Genomic DNA, 25,594 nt, shown 5'->3' with positions numbered 1-25,594 from the left:
CGGTGCTGACGGTGCGTCGAGAGAAAAGCAGCAGAATCGGTCGAGAGTGAGTATAAGGGTCATGCGTTGTAAGATTGCAGTGTTTTATGTTGTTCCTGTGTTGTAATGTCAAGCGGAGTTGAATGCCTGTAGTGTGAGTGAGGGAAAGTTGTGAGCGCGCGCAACTGGATGAAATCTTATGTCCAGAGGACTTAAGTGGTTCGGGTGTATCGAACACCTAGAGTAATTTGTCTACCACTGAAAGGGGGTCATGAGGTACCATTGATTTCCCGACAGACCGATGATAGGGGGAGCGTATGTGTGAGTGAATGAGTAGCGGACGCTGGTCGTACGTCTACTGTGCGTAAGTAACCTATCAGTTGAGGCAAGTGTCCGACCGTAAGAGGAAAGACGCTGTGCCAGTTGAGGTAGCAATTACAGTTAGACTGTGGCCGTACAGTCAGAGAAAAGTGATCGCTTGGACGGAAGTAGTCATTTTTCAATGTATGAATGAAAACGCATGCGAAATCGTGAGACGAGTTAAGAAACGAGGGAAGCTGCTGAAGAAGATACAAGTGACGTCAGCGTAGAACCGTGCTGGGATAGGCTGATTAGCGAGAGTCGCACAGGGACTGGTGGTTGTTATCAAGCAAAATGAAGTGTTTTAAGGGTTTAGGGAAAATCTTTAAAAAGAAAAGGAGAAATTTATATGCCGGAGAAGAAGCTCCACCAGAAGGCACACCAGCATATCATATGGCAGTAAATGTAGGCTTACATTCAATACTGTGGATTTCTGAGTGGCATAGGCTAACTGAAGGGCAAAAAGAGTTGGCGTTTCCAAGATTCGGAACGTTTAAATTAGAAGTGTTGAACCAACTGAAGGCGACGATGCTTTCAATGAGACCTCTACCGAGGCCAACACAATTTGAAGCTCTTGGTGTGTGGTTTAGAACAGCACACGAAAGGGGCGTAAAGAGGCGACAAGAAAGAGTGAGAAGATCGGTAAAGGCAGTGCAGGATGCTAAATGGGACGATGAAGCCAAGAAATGGAGGGTGCAAAAGATAGAAGCGGATAAATTGTTCACCATGATAGAGGCTACGGGAGAAAGAAAACCTCTAGAACAGGAAGATGAGGAAAGTGAGTCGGAGGAGGATCTAATAGACAGGTTGTTAACAGATAAACCACCTCCATATAGCGGTGAACTTGCGAGTCCCATATTACCGCAAGTAGACGGAACTAGGTGGGGAGAGTATAAGTCGATCCCGGTATCAGAGTGGGACGCTACTAAGACCGTAGAGATACCCCAAACTAGTCCGGAACAGAGAGTAGTGGGAAGACTTGTGGTCCAGAACGTGCCAGAGACGCAATGCGCTAGGTCATACCAGATGCCGGACGCTTTACAGGTTCCGGTCACCATAGGTCCTATTGTGTCAATCTATAACCCGGAAGGGGTCCAGCAGGATGAACAGGCACGGTGGGATAATGAAAGAGCAGAAGAGGACAATAGGAATGCCACAATGAATTCCCACAGGCAGATACGAGCACCAATAAGTCGGAGTACCCCATTTGATTCCGCAACGGGTCCCAGAGTAGAACAGCGAGGTCGAAGAGGGTCAATGGATTTGAGGGGTCCTAAACCGAAAACCCATAAGGAACTAAGGGAATACCTGAGAGAATGGGACGCTGCCGAAGAAGCTCGGAATAAAAGTTTAGAAACAGGATCCGAGTGGAGAGAGCAGGATAACAGGATTCTCTCTCATTGTGGAGCTGGCGAAAGCAGCGCCGAGTGGGAGGGAAGAAGCCAAGAGAGCAGAAGAGATACCTATCCTACTGAGAACAGCAATAGGCTAATGTGCGAAGACAGAAGTGCAGGGTGTGGCGAGGTGCCTCGTGTCACCTTTAGTGAAGGGGAACATAGGACACAGGAGTACCGGAATACCTTCAGGTGCACACACCATGCCCCAGGTGAGAATGAAAGACATTGGAGTCACGGGAATATGGAGAGTCGCGAAGCGTCTCGACATACATCCGGAGATAGTGGTCAGAGTCACGAAAACATAGGAAGTCGCGAAACGTCTCGCCATTCCTCCGGTGATCGCGAAAGAGGTCACGGGAACATGGAGGGCCGTGACGGACCCTATCGTTTATTAAGTGACACCAGACAACAAGCAAGTTATAATGGGTTAGGATCGAACGGTGGATCCTATCTCACATCTGGAGAAACCGAGCTTAGAAATCGGAATGTAGGGTTGGGGGACGGAGCGTTATTCCACCATACCCCACGTGGAGATGGAAAGGCTTGGGATCTCGAAGGGTGGGAACGAAGAGAAGGAAGCAGAGCTCCTCATAACTCACCTGTGCTCAGGCGTAGGGCGCATAGTGGAGGTGAGAGGGATATGAGGGAAGAACATAGAACTGAGATGCTGAAAGCTGAAATAAAAGCGAAACGGCTTGATGTGATGAGTTTGAAGGCAGATCTGGATGAATTGATTGATGGTACAGTGCAACTAGAGAGATTAAACTCATATACACCAGATGAGATACTGTTTCTATCCAAAGATAGAACTCGAAGAGCGAGGTCAGTTCATGAGAACTTATCTAATTTAGCAAACAGGTACATGGTGGACCTGTCACGAACTAAGGCTTTACAGAGTAACCACAGGCTAACTTGCACAGATCAGGATTTGGATGATCGCAGAACGATCGCGCTGAAAGTACACATAAGGGAATTGATCGTAAGTATCAGAATATGGAGAGATCTAGATAGATGGGAGGAAAGATGGTCCAGAAAGGGCTCCGTTAGACGGAGTGTACTTGAGGGTTCCCAGGACACAGATTTGATGCGAATGGAAGCCTTCCCTTTGCGAGAGGTCGCGAATGGAAGCTACGTCCATGTGCCCTGGACTAGGGGGGATTTGGCGGCATTCACCAATTCCTTCCCAAAGCTTAGAGATAATCCTGTCGAGTGGTATAAGCAGGTAGAAAGATTCGTGAAGATCTCAAAGGTACTGTGGGTCGATTTGAACACACTGTTCGACATCGTAGTACCCGGAGACTTATGGACAGCGTGCAAGCTTAGTGTCGACTGGCCCACTTGTGAGCCAACGAGAGAAGCCAGGACGAATGGTCCATCTCATAGAGTCATGGAAAAGTACGAGAGGGTAATAACGTGGCTAAAAGAGAAAGTGCCGGTACAAGACATAGACTGGGTAAAGATAGATCGGACTACCCAAGAGCCGAAAGAGACAGTGCATGAGTTTTACGAGAGGTTGCTGAAAGCATTCAAGCAATACAGCGGGTTAGATGTGATGGATCCCAAGGACATAGGACAGTTTGTTTCAAAGTTTGTCTTAGGATTAAGACCAGAAATATGCCTAATGATCCAACAGCATCTGATCTGTTGGCAGAACAAACCTTTAGACGAGATTCTGAGGTATGCAAGGTATTGTAGTGACGAGATAGACTCGAAGGCAAAGAAGCTTAAAGAAAAGCTAATGTTAGTGCAAATGCAAGCTGCTGGAAAGGATAAACAGCGACAGCAGGGAACAGGGACGCAGGCAAGGAAACAGGATAATCAGAGCAGAGACGAGGAAGAAAGACCGAGACCGAGAATGGATATCGAGACGCTGAAAAAGAAGACGAGATGCCATCAGTGTAACGAGGTGGGACACTGGAGACGCGAGTGTCCTTACAACGTTGAGACAGGGGAATTAGAGCAGGAGGAGGAAGAGGTTCAGAACAACGTGGTTAAGGGAGCCACAGTCCCGAAGGGCAAGTTTGTCAAAGGGGGGACTCAGACTCCTCGAGCCCCGTTTCCTCAACCACCTCGCATCACGAACGGAGGAAAAACCTACAGACAGATGCCATTGTTTGTAGGGGGAGAGGAATGTTACTACGTTGATCCTCTTACAGGGCAGCGGGCTAGTAGGGACGAAGACTGTACTCTAGGAGCCGCCTTGGAAGTAGATCAGAGAGGACCATACGTAGAGGCTGAAATAGCGGGATGTCCTACAACCTTTTTGGTGGATACAGGGGCCACTCGATCTACGTTGAGATCTGCGGTAGTCCCGGGTCTGCCAATGTCAGGAGAAACGGTACAGGTGGTAGGAGTTGCGAACAAAAGGATGACAAATCCCTTGACCGAACCAGTGTCGGTGAGGATAGGGAATTACAGTGACGAACATCAGTTCGTGATCTGCGATTCTAGTCCTGTGTGCTTATTAGGGAGAGATTTGCTGTGCAAACTGAATTGCACGATACATTGCACACCAGAAGGAGTAGAAGTGCAGACCAATGATGAGGACGCTGATTTTAAAGTTGTAAACTCAAGGGAATGCGTGGAACTTTATCCCACCTTAACAGTGGAGGAGCTTCCACAGGACCTGAGGGAGAAAGTCTCAGCTGAGGTGTGGGATTTTACTGGGGAAGAAATAGGATTGATCAAAGGAGTAGAACCGGTAAAAATCTTGGTAAGACTCAATGCTGAGTATCCAAGAACACCACAATACAAGTTGACACCAGAGACGATTGCAGGGATAAAGCCTGTGATCGAATCCATGATTAAGCAGGGAATACTGAAGGAGATCGTGGGAAGTCCATGTAACTCCCCGATCATGGGTTTGCAGAAACCTAGTGGAAAATACAGAATAGTACAGGATCTTCGAAAGATAAATAACATTGTTGTCTCATGTTGTCCAGTGGTACCGAATCCATCAGTGATATTGTTTCAGATACCGTTCCAAGCTGAATGGTTCACAGTGATAGATTTGTGTCAGGCTTTCTTTTCGATACCGTTAGATGAAGAGAGCCAATATCTTTTCGCTTTCAAACTGGAAGATCGCGTTTTAACATGGTGTCGTATCCCTCAGGGGTATACAGAGAGCCCATCGATCTTTAACCAGATATTGAAACGAAATCTTGAGAGTCTAGTACTGCCCAAGAGTTCAGTTCTGGTCCAGTACATAGACGATCTCCTTGTTGCGTCAGAAACTGAGGAAGCTTGCAAGGAAGACACCATCACCTTGTTAAATCACTTGGCTGAGAACGGACACAAGGTGTCTCCAAGTAAGTTGCAATATTGTAAGACTGAGGTGCAATACTTGGGCCACAGGATTGAGAAGGGAAAGCGGAAGGTGTCTCCAGACAGAATTGAGGCGATTATGAAAATGAACGCGCCTACAACACAAAGAGAAGTCAGGATGTTTCTAGGCATGGTTGGTTATTGTCGACAGTGGATAGCAAACTTTTCACTGAAGGCCAAACCGTTATTACAACTGACGCACAAAGGAGTAAGTGATCCGGTACCATGGGACAAAGATTGTTTGATGGCGTTTTTACAGCTGAGGGAGGACTTATGTCGCGCCCCGGCTCTAGGAATGCCGGATTATAAGAAACCTTTTTTGCTTTACTGCTGCGAGAGAGAGGGATGCGCTTTAGCGGTATTGGCACAGGTCCATGGAGATGCGCGCAGGCCAGTGGCGTATTTTTCGGCTACATTAGATCCAGTAGCCGCAGCGTTGCCCGGATGTCTGAAATCCGTAGCTGCAACGGGTGTCAGCATTGAAAGATCTGAGAGCGTAGTTATGGGTCATCCGTTAGAAGTGTATGTACCACATTCTGTAGAACTGTTAATGACAAAGACGAAGACTCAGCATCTGACGAATAGCAGGCTCACACGCTACGAGCAGGTCATACTGGCTGCCGAGAATGTGACCCTAAAAAGATGCTCTGTCTTGAATCCTGCAACCTTGATGCCACTTCCGAACGAAGTGGAAGATGAAAACTGTACAGAACATGACTGCCTCGATGTGACTGAACTATGTACCAAACCGAGACCTGATATCGTAGATGAGCCATTGACAGACCCAGACGAAATTTTCTTCGTTGATGGTTCATGCGTAAGAAACGATGTCGGTCAGCTGAGAGCAGCTTATGCAGTATGCACGATTACCAGAGTTATAGAAGCCGCTTGCCTGGAAGGAGTACACTCCGCACAGGTAGCTGAAATTGTGGCTTTGACTCGTGCTTGCTTAGCAGGCGAAAGATTTCGAGTCACTATATACACCGATAGTCAGTATGGATTTGGCGTAGTTCATGATTACGGGCAGTTGTGGTCTCAAAGAGGTTACATGACCTCCTCGGGTTCTCCGATTAGGAATGGAGAATTCGTGAAACTTCTGTTAGAGGCTTTGCAAAAACCAATGGCCATAGCTGTGGTCAAATGTGTAGCTCATACGAAGAATACGGATTTTGTATCATTAGGAAATAAATATGCCGATGAGGTGGCGCGTTACTGCGCAGAGCAGGGATATTCTCACACTGATGCAAAAGTGGGGGGAATCCAGGAAATGACTGAATTGACCATGTTATTAGATACCATAGATACATGGGACGAATTGAGAGCAGTACAGGAAAATACACCAGATGATGAGAAAAAGGGCTGGGAAACAGCTGGGTGCGAGAAAAGTGAAATGAATTTCTGGGTGTCTGCCGACGGAAGGGCAGTATTACCAAATGAACTCATTAGTCCGATGGCAAGAAAATTGCATGGATCAGCTCACATAGGAAGAGATGCTATGGTGAGAGTATTCAGGCAAACGTGGTTTAACCCTAAATTTAGAGTAGCGGCAGAAGCAGTGTGTCAGCGATGTACGATCTGTCAGCAACTAAATGTGGGTAAGGGAACACCAGTTACCTTGAGTCACATAGGAAGGTCTGGGGGGCCTTTCAATAGGATGCAGATTGACTTCATAGAAATGCCTCCATGCAACAGACTTAGATATGTGCTAGTGATTGTTTGCATATTTTCTAGATGGGTCGAGGCTTACCCTACCCGTAGGTGCGATACACTTACAGTAGCAAAATTGTTACTTAGAGAGTTGATACCGAGGTTTGGGGTGCCATCCTCTTTGGAATCGGACAGAGGAACTCATTTCAATAGCGAAGTGGTGAAGATGCTGTGTTCAGCTTTAAACATCGATCAGAAGTTACACTGCAGCTATCGACCGGAAGCTTCAGGGATCGTAGAGCAAATTAACAGTACTATCAAGTCCAGACTGGCTAAAGTTTGTTCATCGACATCCCTGAGTTGGCCAGACGCACTTCCAGTAGTTCTCATGAGCATACGTAGCACACCTGATAGAAGAACAGGCCTCTCTCCACATGAAGTGCTAATGGGGAGAGCTATGAGGTTGCCATCGATTCCGACTGCAGCGCTAGTGAACATCACAGACGATTTGATTTTGGACTACTGCAAGGGACTATCTGATGCCGTAAATTCTGTGTCCCTCCAGGTCCAGGCTGCAGAGGTTCCATCAATACAAGACTTGTGCCATGACCTGAGTCCAGGGGACTGGGTCCTGGTGAAGAAACACGTCAGGAAGAACTGCTTAGACGTGCGTTGGCGAGGACCGTTTCAAGTTATACTTGTAACGAATACTGCAGTGAAGTGTGGAGGGCTGCCAAACTGGATACATGCCTCACACACCCGAAGAGTGCCAACACCTCCAGAAGACACAGCTCCTCTCTCGGATGAGAATCCGGCGGGAAGCGGAGAAGCCATAGAGGGGGAAAGCCAAACTGTGGAGGTGAGCGAAGAAACTGAAACTGTGTTGGAACAGGGTGACGAAGGTCGGGACACTAGCGAGACCGAAGTCGTCTCAGGAGAAGACAGTAACTGGGAGACCGAATCAGAAACTGAACAAGTTGAGAGTGACCAGGAGACGGGTCCTGTAACAAAGAGCGGGAAGAGGGAAAACAAAGAAGCTAGTTGGCCGGAGAGAAGGAAAAGGCCAACTTCGGAAAGGAAAAAGGAAAGAACTCTTGCCCCGATCGCTGAAGAATCGGATCAGGAGGAAGAGACGACAGATTCAGGAACTGAGAGTCCACGAAGATCAAGGAGGGTACGTGTGCCCTGCAGAAGGTACGCCACCCCAGAGTGGACTTATCTAGCAGATGTATTGGGGACAGAAATCTGGGAGAGTGAAGAGTGTGAAGGTAACCACTCTCGATCCAGTCGTGACAGTGGAGATATGGATGTTGGCGCCTGGGCTTGAGACAGAGGGGTTACTGACTTTCACACTTCCCCGACCCCCACGTTTGAGTAAAATTCAAGATTTGGTGTTAAAAAAACTACAATTTCCAACAGTTGGTCAGCAAATGACCGAAGAAGAAGAAAAAGTTATTCGTTTTGAACTGTTAATTATTGTTGTGAAAGCTGCAGGTCCGTCAATAATTGTTGATGCATAAAAGACTTTCTGTACGTATGTTATAAAGAAGAAGATAACCTAGCGCCGAGTGGAAAGAAGAATAAAATTTGGGATTACATTTAGAGGACGGAGAAGGGCTAGGGTTGTCTGCTGCTAAGAAGAGAAAAGACATTGTGGTGAAAAAGATACCTGTTGATAACAAGCACTTTAAAGACTGTGAAAGCAAACAAGTAACCAAAGACTGGAAAGAGAACTTTCGCTGGAGAACGAGGGACGCTGTTTTGATAACATGGAGAACGGCAACCTAAACAGAAAAGCTAGATGTATAGTAGGTACACTTATAGCAATAGTGATATTTTTCATAATCATAGTAGTAACGATATCTTACATGACAGGCCATGAAAACGATAAAAGAATAGCGAATGTAAAAATTGTAACGACTTTGAAACCTGCTCTTGTGGGAAAGAAGGAGGAGAGCAATGTTATACGTGAAAAGGCGTTACTTGCAGATGAAGCTCGTAGATTACACATAGACGAGTCACAGGGAAACTTTAGGTCAAATGCATATGCCAAGTTATTGTATGAATATATCGATGCCATGGAGGCCAAAGATTGCTACGTTTGTATGCAATTGCCGGCTTCTGTAGACGAAGGCATTAGGTATCACCATCTCCCATTGACTTATGGGATCACATGTAGTTTACTGCTTAGTATATTTTATGGTAGAGAAGGATTTGAGTACTACTTTTCGAATTATGATTCGGTACTGCCTGAAGTTCCGAATTATAAGCAAATGAATAAGTGGGACTACTACAAAAAGGAAGATAGACTAGCTAAATTCTTTCTTCCTTGGGATACGTTAGATACATCATATGCACGTAGAAATAATCTGACTTGCAAAGTATCAGAAGTAGAGAAAAGGTTTATAGCACAAGTAGATGATCGATGCAGACGGCAGAAGATTCTAAAAATGTCAGGACAATGGAAAATAGACTGGACGGAAGAAGAGAAGGCACATAAAAAGAAAGGTAGTAATGGTCCAATAGCATTGGATAGAACGCAGAAAGGAAAGTTATGTTTAACTCGAAGCAAAACGTATTATGAGAGTGAATTTGTAGGTGAAGTTAGTTGTGAGCACTCTTTTAGGTTAGAGTACTACACAAAGGATTTTATGAAAGGGATGCAAGCTATTCCGAATGTGTATTTTGTATGTGGGAGAAATGCCTATGTAAAACTTCCAGATAATTGGTATGGTTCGTGTTACTTGGCAATTGTCTTCCCCAAAATATATCATGCAAAGGATTTGGCGGTCATAGAAGGAAAGGCTTCGAGGAGAACGAAAAGAGAAGTAGGAGATGCAGAAGTAGTAGGAGATGTATTTGGAGCGATGTTTCCATTGTTAGGTTTGATTCTTAACGATGTTAAGATTAGAAGGTTAGCGACGGTCGTGGATAGATTGTCTGCCAGCACTGCAAGATCTTTAATGTTAGTAGAAGGTGAAATGCAGTCGATTAGAGCAATGGTATTACAAAACAGACTTGCTTTAGATGTAATATTAGCAAAGGAAGGCGGAGTTTGTAAGGCTTTGAAAGTTCAGGAATGTTGTACTTATATTCCTGATAATTCAAAACCACTTGAGAAAGTCATACAGAACATTACACAGATTCATCAAGAAATTGAAGATTTATCAAAAATAAATGTTTGGGAAAAAGTAGGAAATGGAGTAGGCAAGGTTGGAAGTTGGTTTGCTAATATAAGCAAGGGTATAGTCTGGTACATTTTAAAGCCTGTATTAATAGTAGTAATTTGTATAATTATATTATTAGGATTAGTAAAATTGTATAAATGGTATAGGTCGAACAAGTTACAAAGATCGATGAGAGACCAAGAAAGGAGACTAGCTGTTTTACAAGATCAACAGTATAAAAGTCTGAGAACGCTTGAATCGATAAAAAGAGGAACAGATGTAACTAGTTCAGTATAAACTATGTATTCAAATTGCTTTTAGTGATGACTCCTAAAAGTCATCAAAGGGGGGAACTGAGAGAGCGCAATTTGAACGAAAGGTATATAGTAGCCATATTTAGACTTATATGTTATAAACGTAGGAATGAAACGCACATCGTAATGTAAAGTTGGCAACTATAGCATAAGGGCCAACGAATGTGATAACATGGGATAGGAAATGTAAATGTATTCACACGTTAAAATGCATTAAGTTTAGAAACCCCGTATACATGAAGGGCAAATGTATAGAAATGTGTATAAATGCTTATGAAATATAGAGCGTGCACAGTAGAATTCGTGTACGTGTGTAACTTAAAATGTGTAACTTTACATTGAGAGAAGCGGCGAGGAAATAACGTGGAAAGACGTAAACGTGGATAAATGTATAAGAGAACTTACATAAAGATGTAACCAAGGAAAATGCATAAGTTATGTTCTATGTAGTCGTATTCTATATAAGTATATGTCTAATGTAGAATGTGTTTAAGTATAACTAGGGCTTTTGTTAAAGTACGAATATATGAATGTAGGCCAAGGGTTATACCGTCGAGAGAGTTTCTATAGGAATGTTGGAAGAGCTTGGGTCATTTGTGTTTCTAACCTGACTGACCAAGAGTCCGAAGGAGCATAATCACATGAATGTAATTTAGTGGTCTTGTGAAGGTCGTAAATAGTTGATGTGAACGTGAGAGCCGAGAAGTCTAGCACTTGTTAGATTTAAGGTGACAATGCCGGACGGAACTTGTTGTTCGAACGTGAGGAGAGGTATACGTTGAAGTGGACTATGTTTTGACAAGACCATTCATATGATCTAGAAGGTTAAGAAGTGTACAGATAAGTTAAGGCCTTGTCCAAGTTCCTATGACACTTGAGCTGAGAGAGTCAATAAATGTCGACGATGAAATGATGAAGATGACATCCAAAGGAGAAGGGTCAACTTAACGGACGACGCGAAGAGTGGACCAATGGAAGAAGCAGGAAGTTGACATCATCGGGGGAAGTCCGTGGTGGGCGTCAAGGGGCGTTCCACTCACACGGTGATTGTGTATTTTAGGGACAGCACCCCGGGGAGGAGGTAGCAATTGGGAGATTAGGAACAGCGAGACGAATTGCTCAGAGCAAGGGCGAGGGTAGATGCCTTGAGCAGATGCGCTGAGACATCACAGCGCAAGGGAGCAGTAGGCCGAGGACCCTTAGAGAGCAGATGGGTAGGCAGATAGGGTACTGCTTCTGAAACTTAAGATTTCCTTTAGAGGCTAGAGAGAGTTTGAACTTCTTAGGGAGTCAAACTGCTGACACCTTTTTAGGGAAGAAACTTGCAAAGTAGGATTTTCACATAGCCTAGAGTAGGGACAGTTTTAACTTGATTATTGTTTTGTCTTACTGCAGATGACGCAGAAGGAACCATTTCACACCGAAGCTTAAAGCCACTGATATTTTAATTGATTTTGTATTGCATACTTTGAGATTTTATCCTGAGTGGATTGTATCGTATTCAAATTAATCTTTATATAAACTTTTGAAACTTCACCAGTTGTAAGTGGTTCTTAAGAGTGGCGTCAGTTAATGGGGTTTGTCTAACCAATGCGGGGGTGGTCCTTTCCTCAATGACAGATATTATCGGTCCAAAACAGATGAATGGGATTCTTTATTAAATTTATCATAATCATAAATTGATATCAAAATCCCGTTCCCCGCATGCCCACCTGTGGATTTCACAACACGAGATTACATGAAACTCAGGGGCATATTCCAAGGGGGTTTATCTCCGCTTTTTTGGCTTTAAAAGCCAAGAAGGCGGAGATAAAATTATCTCCCTATTACCTAGCTGTCGCTAACACCAGTTAGCGACAGCTAGTAGGAGATAGCGACCATCTTGGGCCCCGCTTTGCATGTCAGTGAAATTTATCACTAATGACATGAAAAGTGGGCGTGCCAAGATGTTAGCGACTGGAAAAAATCGCTAACATCGCTATCTCCTATTACCAACTTTTGGAGATATTCGCGCTAAGCGCGAATATCTCCAAAAGCTAACACCTGCCCCTGAGTAGTTCTTAGCCATGTTATCCAATGGCAGGTGGATAACATGGCTAAGAGCATTAGCTCGGTAATGCATCAATATCGCTGACTTTTCAGCGATGTTCATGCATTTCGGCCGATTTTTATCGCTTAGGAGATAAACCTTGATAATAGCAAGGTTCCTAAGCGATCAAAATCGCCGCAGCTCGGCGATAAAAATATTGCCACTAAGCCAACATAGCGATAAATATCGCTAGTTGTTGGTAATATGCCCCCAAGTGTTTTATTCACTTAAATCATCTTTTCCCCATTTCTTGTTTATTAAAACTAAGGTGGGTGAAATATGAACTTTAGCTACGCATTGCTCTGCACAGTATACTATTCTCATACTTACCAATGTAGCAGAGCTCAGTATACCTTGGAAAACCTTATATGTGAGTGGAGAATCTTTCCAAAAACCTTTTTTGCTATATTATTTAACTGCAGAAGCATATTGGTGCAAGAGAATTTTGAAACTTAAAGACGTTTTTTCTGATTTCTTTTCTGAAAAACCTACATTGATTTTATTTCTTTGCATTTTTCAAACTTCGCATGCTTCATGAAGTTCATACATTGTAAAGAATTTTGCATTTTCTTACATGAAGAATGTCATGTTTTCTAAGTGAAGAACTTTATATGGTGTATGATGTTTACATTGCTTTTTAACTAAATTCATATAATTTAGATAAAGGAATAAACAAAAGCGTGTTTTGGCATTCTTCGAACATTGGTCATATACCTTGTGTACTGGCATTCTTTAAAAATTTCGTTGAGGAGGAAACAGATAATGATCCAGGAGGTCAAAGGCCGATGGACACCTGACGTGTGGTGGAATTTCCTGTTTCTTTAAACACTGAAAAACACGAAACAGAAATGGTAACTCTGTGAACTCGGCAAAATGCCAGAATAAACACAATTATTCCATGGATTAGATTACACTAACCAATAGTGCTCATAACGCCAATCTCTGAAAACAGACTGCTCTACTTCTTATATGCACTTAATACGTGTAATTCTTCTTCTATTTGCCTCAAAGCTTCAAAGAAGAAACTGAAGTTTTGCCTTCCCCAGGTGCGTTACCTTGGTCGCAATGTTTCTGCAGGAAGGCAGCACATATCCTCAGAATGGACTGAAGCTGTCCCTGAGCTGCCCCGTCCAGTGACTGTCTCCCAAGGACGAAGGTTCTTGAGTGTGGCTGGATACTATAGGCAATGGATACTTGGGTACACCACTATAGCAAACCCCTGAAGAATTGTTATACAAAAATATGTCACCAATGAGCCTTTGAAATGGTCTCTAGTGGCTGAGTGTGCTTTTGTACAAATAAAACAAGCTCTCTCTCAGCGCCTGTTCTCAGGCTCCCTGAATATGTAAAACCATTTACTCAGCATTGTCATGAACATGATGGATTTGCCCTGGGGTACTGGTACAAGATCATGGGTATCAGAAAAAAGCCCATTGCAGACTATGCCTTTGCTCGAGACCCCATAGAAACAGGGCTTCCTCCATGTCTCCTCTCTAGTCGCTGCTGCTGAGATTGTTGAAGCATCAGGAAATACTGTACAGAGTGCCACCCTGAATATTGCTGTTCCGCACTCTGTTGTTGATCTTCTCCTTACCATCAAGACTCAGCACCTTTCCACTGCCAGGATGGTCCGATATGAACCTTTGCTGTTCTCTGGTTCACACAACAGTTCAATGCTGCACCCTAAAACGGGTATCTCTAATGCCCACCAGTGAGGAGGGAAAACCTCATGATATACTAAGCATGTAAGAAAGTCCCACAGTGATCTTTCAGAAGCACCCTTGCCAAACTGTGGACTAATGTATTCTGTCAATTGATCATGTTTTACATAAAATGAAGATAATCTGGTTGTAGTACACTGTGTGTACTGTATGTCAAATTGTAGAAAGCTACTGCTTGCCCTGTGGTGCTGGAACAATCAGAGTTGGGGTGATGCTATCAGTGTTAAATCACTTAAGTCCTAGCAGTGATGAGAAACAAATGTAGCAATTGAGGAATGCGTATTCAGCAGAAGAGTGGTATGGGTAAGGCATATAGCTGGGGGTGCATGTTGGGGCACACAGTTGAACATATATCACTAAATCATGGTGTGGTAGCGCACTGTCTTTTACAAATAGCATATGTTTAATTGAAATGGCCACTAACTGTGCGCATACATGTAGTTCTTCTGATAATACTATGCAGCGCACAAAAAATAATGTATGGAAATCGGTTTCAGTAAATATTTATTGTTAAACCTGTCAGTCTTAGGGGAGTCCTCCCCCAAACACTTTTTTTGCCTGTTTGTCTCCCTTTCTGCTGATCTGTTTGTGTTGGCCTTAGGACTCTGCACACTTTACCACTGCTAACCAGTGCTAAAGTTCATGTGCTTTTTCCCTAAACATGGCAACATTGGTTTATCCACAATTGGCATATTTAATTACTTATAAGTCCCCAGTAAAGTGCACTATATAGGCCCAGGGCCTGCAATTTAAATGCTTCTAGTGGGCCTCCAGCACTGATTGTCCCAAATACTAAAGTTGCTCTTCAAAACATGTTTTAGGCCTGCCACTGCAGAGCCTGTGTAAGCACTTTACACTGCCATGTTGACTCGACATTTGCAACTTCTTGCAAAGCCTTAAACTCCACTTTTATTACATATAAGTCACCCCTATGGTAGGCTCTCAGAAATGCATAGGGCAGGGTGCTATGCCATTAAAAGGTAGGACATGTACTTTTATTTACATGTCCTGGTAGTGAAAAACTCCCAAATTCATTTTTTTTTCTACTGTGAGACCTACCCCTCTCATAGGTTAACATTGGGGAGTCCTTGTTACATTTAATAGGTGTAATTCCCAATTGGAAGTAGGTGAGGCTGTCATGTTTATTACCTTGGAATTGAAATGATTAATCATCTTTAATGGTAAAGTCAAATGTATAATTTCAATTTAAAAAATGCAATTTTTAGGAAGTTGCCATTTTCTGCTCTTAGCTCTGTGTGCCTGGTGCCTGTCTCCCACACTGGCCAGGGTCGCGTGACATCTAGGCCTGGTGCACTCCTTCTACACAGCCACACACAAAGGGAGCTTAGGCGTCACTGATGGGCCATCCACATCCTGATGGGCATTCCTGGGAAGGATAGAAGGGAGGAGCTGGTCACAGCCTTACACTTACACCTGAATAGGTTGTGCCCTGTCCCCCACACAGCCCCCCTGTAGTGAATCTGGAGCCAGGGTAGGAAGAGTATCTCTGTGTACTTTAATGCCTCTCTTTGAAGTCTCCCCCACTTCAAAGGCACCACTGGGTATAGAAACTTGACTTCTGACCCTAGACAACTCAGTACACTCTGGACCTGTGGATACTCTGCCAGGAAGAACTGATGTGCTGCTGAAGGACTGCTACTCCGCTCGACTACTGCTCTAGAAGAACTTTTTTTCTGCTGTGCTGACATGCCTGCTGCCCTCCTTGCCTGGGTGAGGAGGACTAGACCTTCCCCACTTGAACCCTGAGTGACTACAAGGGGTTGTCTGCTTGCCTCCTGTTTGAAGCATCACAGACACACAATACTTCCACCCACTCCACAACCACCACCTGGACTCTGCCACCTGTGAGTCTTGCTCAGTCAAGTGGGGCCGATCCAGTCCTGGACCCTTGGAAGGGGGCCGAAAGTGCGGCATCTGCCAGAACTCACTCATCAACGTTGTTGCGCTGATCGCAGCCACCGCATTTCCATCAATGCCAATGCATCTGAGAGGATCCTGTACATTGCTTTGATGACTGTGCGGTGCAGCGCCTCCCTTTTGGCTGCATCTTTGAGGACCCAGTACATCACTTTCCAACTGCGCGACTGATCCCATTCAACTGCAAGCTTGATGACGACTGTGTATCGACCCTTTGCAACTCGTATCTCTGAACTGACGACGATTCAACAAGGTATTTTGCAGCAGACCAATGCTTGTCCCTGCATCCGATCCATGCTCCTTCTCGGTCAGCCTAAACCTTTGTCTGTGTGCTGGTCAAGCACGAACACATAAGCACGGTTGGAGCTTTAAGGCTTTTAAGCATTATATTTCAAGATATTCTTTACAAATTCATAACTCTGGTTCTACTTATTGGATATTTATCATTTTCGTCTTGCTTTGTTAATTAAATTAAGCTCTATTGTCCAATCCAGGGGTGGTATCTTTTTGTGTGGTGTATTCACTGCTTTAGTGTTTGAAGTGTTGCACAAATATTTGACCCATTGCCTCTTGAGATAAGCCTGCCTGCTCTGTGCTAATCTACCAGAGGGCAAACACAGGTTAATTTATGGTGTGTATCTAACTTACCCGTACTAGGATTGTGGTTCCTGCTTTGACAGGGTGCATATTCTGAAAACCAGAAACCCAATTTCTAACATTGGTGATCAGCGATGAAGATAAGACTTGTGTTTGTGCAGTGTCATTCAGTGTTGGTGTACACTACTGTGCCACATCTAAAGACAATTACAACTTTCTTTTAATGTTTCCTTAGTTTTTAATTAGCTTTTCCCCCCTTTTAAAAATGTAGGTGCCCTAAACCTTTACTTGCTGTACTATGGTACCTGCAATTCGGCACCCTAACAGGTATGACCTGCTGAATCTTTGCACCCAGAAGGGGCTGACAGCAGAAAAGAAGGCTATCAAGTTGGACCGGTCGGTAGTTCCCATGGCTTTGAGGAGGTACAACGATGGCAGGCCACCTCAGGAGAGGATGAGGTGGGAAACAATGAGGATGAGGGAGCACTTTCAAAGATGAGGAGGGTGACCCATACCAGAGTCTTGTGCTCCAATGAGAGCCCAACCCATGCCCAGCAGATGACATGGATGCACCTGATGCTCAGGATAGAGTAGGGAGCAGTGAATCTGCCAGAGGCCTCTCCCCACAGGATCTGGAGGACAGGAGAGAGAAGAGGAGGCTCAAAAGGGAGCTGGAGCTAGCAAAATTAAAGCTGGAAGAGAAAAGGAGTCCAGCAGCAGTGGTGGCAGCATACCTTATGTGTCTCATGGAGAGGGAAGGCTCTGCATACCATACGACTTGGTGCCCAAATATGTAGTAGGAGACAACATTGACTAATGGTTCTCTGCTTATGAGGTGGCTCTAAGGGTGCACTGGGTTCCTGAGAAGTAGTGGGGGTAGCTTGTGGAGGTAGATGCCCACACTGGTAAACTACACACTCCTAACACTAGAGTTAGAGGGCCAAATCCAGTACACCCCTATCAAGGCCACTTTAGTCAATACATTTGTGTTGACTCCTGAAAGGTATAGGCAGAAGTTCAGGGGAAGCCACAAACTCCATACACAGACCTGGGTGGATTCCCTGTACTACTTTAGTAAGGCACTGAAAGGCTGGATGAGGGGCAGCAAAGTAGATTATTTCACTAGGCTTTCCAATCCCATGTTGGTTATTTGTTTTCCAGAGCTGCACCAGTACCTATTGATAAGCAATCTGACTAACACCAGGAAGCTTGCTGAAGAGGCTGACCTCTGGGTCGACACCAGCGTGTCTAAGAAGGTATTTGGAGGGGAGGTCCAAAAGGGTGGTCAGGGTTCCCACCATTAGAAGGAGCGAGGAGATAAACATTAGTTCTCCCAAGGCCCCCATCACAGTTCTCAGGGGAAAGGATCCCATTTCCAATCTGGCCACCAGAAAAAGAGCTTCCCTGACATAAGTCAGAACAAACCCCATAGAGCTATGTGTGCTATGAATATGGGCACTACAAGGGGCAGCCAAAGATACTCAAGAGGGTACAGTCTCCCACTGGAGGTAAGACACCAGGGGTGGCAAGTTATAGTGCTTGGGGAGGAGTTTGTCCCAGTCAGTGGGGGGGGGAGTTAGTGTGGTTACCCTAGTGTCCTTGGGTGATGTGGAGATGGTGCCTAAAGCCAACATACCTTCCAACACTGCAAAGTATAGGCAGTGGGTCACCATTGATAGGCAAGATGTTGAGGGTCAGAGTGATACAAGAGCCAGTATAAATATGGTGTCCACTGGTGGCCCCAGAGCAGATTTTAGACAATACAGTCCATCAGGTTGTAGTTGCTGACAACCGTGAGAGTCACTATTCAGTGGCCCTTGCATTATTTGAATGGGGGGTCTCAGAGCTTTGTAAAGTTGCAGTGAACCCGGCCATGCCTGTGGATTGCTTGTTAGGCAATGACCTGGAGCACACTACCTGGAAGTAAGTGGCGTTCAGGTCTCACTTAAACATGTTGGGTTCCCTGAGTAAATGTGTGCAACCACCAGGTTTATGGCTACCCAGGCAGGAAGCCAAGAAAGTCTGGAACCTGGAAAATGACCCAGATAGCTGCTGACAGTTGGAAGGGAAAGGGGCATGGGAAACCAGTCCCTGAATGTCTCCAGAATAGGTAGTTGGGGCACCAGAGGTTGCCCCAGAGCACAATGAGGAGGACATTGCCTCCCTTGATGTCCTACCTGAACTTCCTGGATGGCAAGGAGAGGGGAGGGCATCAACGAGGAGTGCTGCAAGGCACGGAAATATTGGCCAACCCTGGTGGGAATGAGGCAACATACCGAAGCCAAGGCACCTTGTGATGCCTCTGGTACTCACCACATTTACTTGGAGGATGGCCTCCTCTATAGTGAACCTAAGGCACCTGAGGATGGGGCAACAAGGACACTGGTAGTTCCCCAATGTTACAGCGCCTTCATGTGTTAATGTTGCGCGAAGCCAGATGTGTAAACAAAAGCAGTTATAGAAAAATGAATCCAACATTGACATGCCCACAAATATGTGCACAGGTCACAGCAAACAATGTTACTGTGCAGGAAAGAGGACAATGTAAGAAAACGGGCCGCGTTGTTACTTTGGCCCAACCCGGGCTCATAACAGTAGCCCTAGTTGGGGCTTTATGCTTATAAGCACTATAATTCAATATATTCTTTCAAAACTCATAACTCTGGTACTAAAAATTGAATTTTTGTAGTTCTGATCTTGTTTTCGTCATTAGATTAAGCTCTACTTTTGGTATGTTTTTGTGTGGTGTTTTTACTGCTTTAGTGTATATGAAGTGTTGCACAAATACTTTACACATTGCCTCTTAAGTTAAGCCTGCCTGCTCTGCGCCAAGTCACCAGAGGGTGAGGAAGGGTTAATTTATGGTGAGCATCTGACTAACCCTGATTAGGATTGTGGTTTCTGCTTAGACAAGGTGCATACCTCTGCCAACCAGAAACCCAATTTTTAACATTTATCACTTTTTACTTTATATGATGTTACAATGCATACCATTACACCGCATACTTTTACAACACAGATTTTAGACAACGACTACCGTTGCATCGCATATTTTTACAACACAAGCCATTACAACTCATGTTACTAGAGATACATAAAAAGTGCCATTACACCACCAACTATTAAAACGGATACAAATGCAAAGAATACCATTAAAAAGCATAATAATTATAGTATGTTGAGTGCACAGAAATTATGTGCGAAAATGCTAAAAAAATATTAAAACAATAATACTTCCCAAATACATTTTTTTAATTAAAATATTTCGACATATACATCCAATTTTATATTTTTAAAAAACAGTGTGCATTCATTAGCAAAACCAGCATATACATAGAAAGCATAAAAACGTGTTGTCCTTCCACTATTTCCCCTACAATATCCTTGCCATCATCTACTCTAAAATAATTGTGTCCTTCCACCATTTCCACTACATCGACCTAACCACCATCTACCCAAAATGGCTGCCATACTGAACGGAAACAATAAAAACATTTTACACAGCACAAAAAAGACACATTCGGGCAGGTTCTGCAGCACACTGAAAATTAGGGGCTGATTCATAGAACTAACTTAAGACAAAATTCTAAACTTACTACCATTTTGATATTTACAGAAGGCACTTACTCATTTTGGTTTTCACAAAAGGCACTTACTCAATTTGGTATTCACAGAAGGCACTTACTCATCAATGAGTAAGTGCCTTTTGTGAATACCAAAATGAGTAAATGCCTTCTGTGAATACCAAAATGGTAGTAAGTTTAGGATTTTGTCTTAAGTTAGTTCTGTGAATCAGGACCTAGATTCCAAAACATATTTTCTTTTAAATTTTTGTTAGCACCAAATATATAAATTGAGCCAACCACCATTTTTGGGTCGATTAGAATGTCACATGGCGGTGGCGATCCGCCCAACATTTTCATCCGCCCGCATCGCATTTCCGCCCACCGCATTAGTATGGCAGGGTTACCCTGGCAGACGGAAGACTGTCCGCCGGTATTCCGAACGTCAATGAGTCAACCTGGCGGAAAAGGGGCTGTATATGGTGGCAGTGTCTACTAGACACTGCCATCCATATTACAATACATGCAGTGATGTGCCTTCCCATGGCAGCATTGCTGCCATGGAAAGACATGTGGTTACTGCATGCAGGGGCCCATAGAGGAGCCCCAGGGTATTGGTGGGGTGCACATGGGGGGTACCTATGGTACCCCCAGCATTTGTATGCACAACGTGGCAGGCACGGTCACTGATGATCCCTCTGCCTACCGCATCGTATTATGGCAGGCAGCCTGCAGGGGCAGATGTTAGTGGGTTTGACACCAAAGATCAGTCGGACCCACCGACATTGTAATGAGCCCCTTTATGTTGCAACCAAAATGAACAAAAACATTTCTTTACAGAAAACCAAAAGCCAAGTAAAAATAAATCATTAAAAATACACTTTTCCTTTTTGACCTACCCATCATCACCCAGAAGGGAGAAAACAAAATCAGCAAAAACTGCTGAAGTTACCAAACTGTACCTGCAAAGGACAAACATGCAAACAAAGCAACCTTCCTAAGGTGAGGCCTACTCCCTTAATATATGAAATAACTCTTTTAACAGGAATCATCGACAAACCATATTAGAAAATCAATGCTGGCAAAATCTAAACCCAACAATGTAATAAGAAAGATGTTCTACGAAGCTCAATAAACAACCAATTAACTAGTAACATTTATTTGCAGGTTGTAATCAATAAACAATTTCAAGTTACAAAAGCACATAATAACAGAAAAACATTGTAAAACATGCATTCTTAAATATAGATAATCAAATCTTTGCAGATTAAATGTTCATGTTATTAAAATATAGCACAAAAACACTTTTTCTCCCCTCTTTTACAGACATATGCATAATGGCATTAGAAAGACAAGCCACCCATGTGAAATCTCAAAGAGGAAATCGACTCCTAAAGCTGTTGGCTAAATTTATTTCGAGAGATTAACGGAGCCCAAGAGTTATTGGAGGTGTGGGCATTATTTCTCATCCCATTACACAGGCAGAGCGGTTACTCTTGATGACACTGTTGAAAGGACAACAGAGCACAACTCAACTATTCTGCCTCTGCAATAAAGATAGAGGTTTGAGAAACCAAATGAAAGAACTTACATCCACCTCCAATGAACCCTGTTGTGCAGTTTTGAGGGAGGTATCCCAGAACATTCCTATACACGTAGCGAGTTCTATGCCCAGAATCCAAAATGTACACAGAATTGTACAGAGAAAAAAACAGGCAAGTAACCCCCAACGTGTAACATCCCATACACACTCAGATATTAACATTCTCCCTGATCTAACTGTTACTGTTACTAATGAAACCTTTCTTTTGCATAACAACAGAAACCCTCAGAATAGAATACTAATCTTTAGCACTCCTCATAACTTTGTAAAATTGAAGACAAGTGATATTTGGGTGATGGATAGGACGTTTACATCCACACCCCATCCATTCAACCAAATATAGACTATTAACGCCTACATTGATAACACTGTAGTTTCCTTAGTGTACAGTTTACTCCTTGAAAAGCAAACCTCAACTTACACTGAATTTTTAACAATGCTAAAATCTAAAATACAAAATAAAAGTCCATGAAAAGTAATAATTGATTTCGAGTTATCAGTGATGAACACCATAATCAAAATATATCCCGAAACCCAAACTTTTCAGTCATATTGGTAAAACATTCACAAAACATTGTTAGTTGTGGATTATATATCAGAAAGTAAACTGCAATTTGAGTTAAAAAAAGAACTGCCTTGTGCTTTGTTCCTCCTGTCTGTGTGGATGAATACTACACATCAATTACTCAATCTGACTATTTTAATACAAATGAAGAGAAATTGGGTGCCCTATTAAATCACTTTGAGGAAACATGGATTGGATATCTTAGCAGGTTCGGGTCGCAGCAGGAATCCAAGTTTTCCTGTGAAGTGGTGGTACTGTTACGCAACCTGCTTAGAGGGAAGAACAAAAACCAATAATGCAAAGAGGGATGGCACAACTCCTTTACTAAATCAATCGGAAACCCTCACACAAATTTTCATAATTTCTTGGAAATTTTGAGGAAGGAGAAACGTTTCCAAAGAAATGAGAATAGTGCAATCATTGACTGCTAGTCTGAACCCACAAACTTCCAAAAGAACAAAGGAAATATCCAAGAGACTATTGGGATAAATTCAACAGTTTTCGTTGATTGTGGCTTCAGACTACCTAGACAATATTGCACACATACTACATTTCTAACTTTTATCTAACACCTATTCTATCTTACATGCCTGTTTTGCAGAATTTTTTTAAAATTAATTTCGCAATTTAAAAAAAAAAATCAAAATCATTTAAAAAAGTCAGGCTTCCTATCTTCAGTTATCTTCCTTCTTCGACTCTTCATTTGTAAAATTCCAAATTTCAGCAAGAGTCTGCAGCTCACCAAATATCCAAAGTGTTAAATCCATAATCCACTGTCCAATCCAAAGCCTGTGCAAAAAATATCAAAAGAGACACAGATGTGCATAGCCATATTTTACAGCAAAAACACTGCTGCAAAATTTACTTTGTAAACTAAAAATAAGGCTTCCCCAAAAAATAAAATTTTGGTCAAAAACGCAACAAGAAATCCATTGTTGCAATCCTCTCTCCATCGATTTTCTGTTCACAGTGTTACAAAAGTCAAAAATCCAAACTTTAACACCCAGCAAAAATCCTGCATTAAGGTAAAATCCATTAGAAAAAATTCCAAATTGTACAAAACATCTGTTCGGCCTTCCATGCCTTTTGTTTTCTCCAAAATTCCACGTGCTCGAACATCAATAAATATGCAATGCTTTTTTTAAAAAAACGAGTCACACCAAAAAGTTTTACAAAAAATATTGATTCCTTTACACATTGGTTTAAAAGAAATATTATTAATTCTATCCACATACTTTATTTTATTTAAAGTACAATTATAAAAAAAAGCAATCAACCTAACATGGGCCTATAACTGCTACCTGTATAGAAATAAAATGTAGTTAAAACATTCAAAACATACTTCCAAATGCTAACATCTATCTAACTACCTTCCCCTCTCCTTACAACAAACTATGCCAGCCACAATCTCCATCAAATAAATACAATTTGTCTTACCTGACCGCAGCTCTTCCTTGCTTACAATCTTGAGAGCGACGCTTCACTGACTGTAGAAACTAACACACAACCGCCTACGTCATCTGTAAAAGTAGAAAGGAAAAAAGGCCAATTTCACCCATTCACTTCACTGGAAAAACATGGGATGGGAAATATAAAAAAAAAAATTAAAAAAAAAATGTTAATGTGCCCCTTTGAAAAATTTCTTATTGAAAAAAAAGTCTATATAATTTAACATGTTTATATTTTGGTAAAATAAATCTCATTCACTGTTATATCTTTTTTAAAATAATAAATAATTGTATTAAATAATTTTGTGTCCTATTTATTAATTTGATTTCAAAATGATCAATACATGTATTTTTAGTATCTTATTTACTGTTTTTTAAAAATAATTGTAGTGTAGATATAACCATTTTTATCTTTGTTTAAACATTTTATTAATTTAATATTTATAGACTATTCTTCATAAATAATGTTTTTAAAAAACTACTACTCAACCCTACACCAAAATATATTTCTGTATCATGACATGCCAGATTGTAAATGTTAAATCCTCAAATGGTTTTTATTTTAATTATTACAATATTTTAAAATGAATATTATTATACAATTAAATTACTAAACAAGTATTAACATTAATGCTATGGTATGAATACACTCCCCACCCAAAACCCCCTTTTCCATTGCATCCTGTGCCAGTGGAAGGGTGCCACTCCCTCATAAGTATTATTTTTAAATATTATTAACTCACTTAAAAATAATATTAAATAATATATGTATTAATACCTATGTTTTAAGATTAATATCTGAGTATTAATACACTGCTCTACCCAAAACCCTAATTCCCCTGCATCCCCTGTCAAATAATAATAATTAAACACTCTAATTGAAAATAATACAAATATTACTATTAAATACAATACTAATATAAATTATTTGATAGTACTTACCTAAACACTTACCTTCATTCTCAATGTAATATCATATGTTGTAACGGCATATGCTCTGTAATGGCTTGTGTCGGTAATAGCATGGGTTGTAATGGCACTTTTGTTGAATGGGCATGTTGTAAAGTCATTACAATGTAAAGCCTGCATTGTAATAGATGTTTCCCCTTTTTAACCAAGATCAGGATACTGATTTTTTTTTACCCTATTAAAATCTTTGTTTCCATTACACTTCAAAATTAGGATGCTTGATTCCGGCCAGGAAAAGACATGGTTTGGCAGTTCTGGCTGGACTGTTCCCATGAGGCACAGGGTCAAGACTGATTTGCATATGGCCATGTCTGAACTGGGGTGGCTTGGTGAGCAAAATAACGATGGATTAAACCCAGATCTGTGACTGGGGGTGAATGTTTTGCCATTGTGCAACATTCTGTCCATCATCTTGTGTTTTGTTAGAAAAAGAATTAACACCATGCGGCCTTTCCTTTCGCAATCAGCAAGATGGTCACATTACAATTTCATCTCACATTGCAGTCAAGAATGTGAGATGAAATTGGCTCTTCCTGGCTCTTCCTGGCTGTCGGGCCTGCCACCCGTTCCGCTGTTGCTTTGGGGGCCTCTGCCACTTCCGTTTTGCCCCGTGGTCCTGCAGCAGGAGCTGGATCTCCTGGATCGCTCACCCCTCCCCCCCTGCAGCATGGCACCAATGGCTCCGGTGTTGAATGGGCTGCTCGTGTCTCCCGGAGGCCACACATCTTCCAGGGCGGTTGTATCCACGCACGGCCCACCAGCTGCCGTGGCAGCGCCTCACGGACAACGCGTGATCGCACCTGCACCTTCGCCACCTTGCGCTCTCTCACGCCCACCGAGCCGGATGGCTGCAGGCTCTCCAGGATGGTGACGTGCCTGCGGCTGGCCTCCGGCGTCATCCCTCACCTGGGCT

At 42.7% G+C, this 25,594-nt stretch overlaps 1 protein-coding gene across 1 annotated transcript in view; it reads right to left on the bottom strand.

The window, feature by feature from the left end:
• Positions 1-25,594, bottom strand: part of LOC147732424 (uncharacterized) — a 2,559,122-nt gene that overhangs the window by 10,705 nt on the left and 2,522,823 nt on the right. The window contains exon 98 of the mRNA XM_086954262.1: positions 12,992-13,105. Within this exon, the coding sequence (XP_086810388.1) occupies positions 13,010-13,105 (96 nt within the window). The 3' untranslated portion in view covers positions 12,992-13,009. The remainder of the gene's footprint in view (positions 1-12,991; positions 13,106-25,594) is intronic.

Source organism: Lissotriton vulgaris, chromosome 2_1, assembly GCF_964263255.1.
Source record: "Lissotriton vulgaris chromosome 2_1, aLisVul1.2, whole genome shotgun sequence".
Classification (NCBI taxonomy): domain Eukaryota; kingdom Metazoa; phylum Chordata; class Amphibia; order Caudata; family Salamandridae; genus Lissotriton; species Lissotriton vulgaris.
Note: the sequence above shows the minus strand (reverse complement) of the source record. Positions and strands in the feature narration are given on the sequence as shown.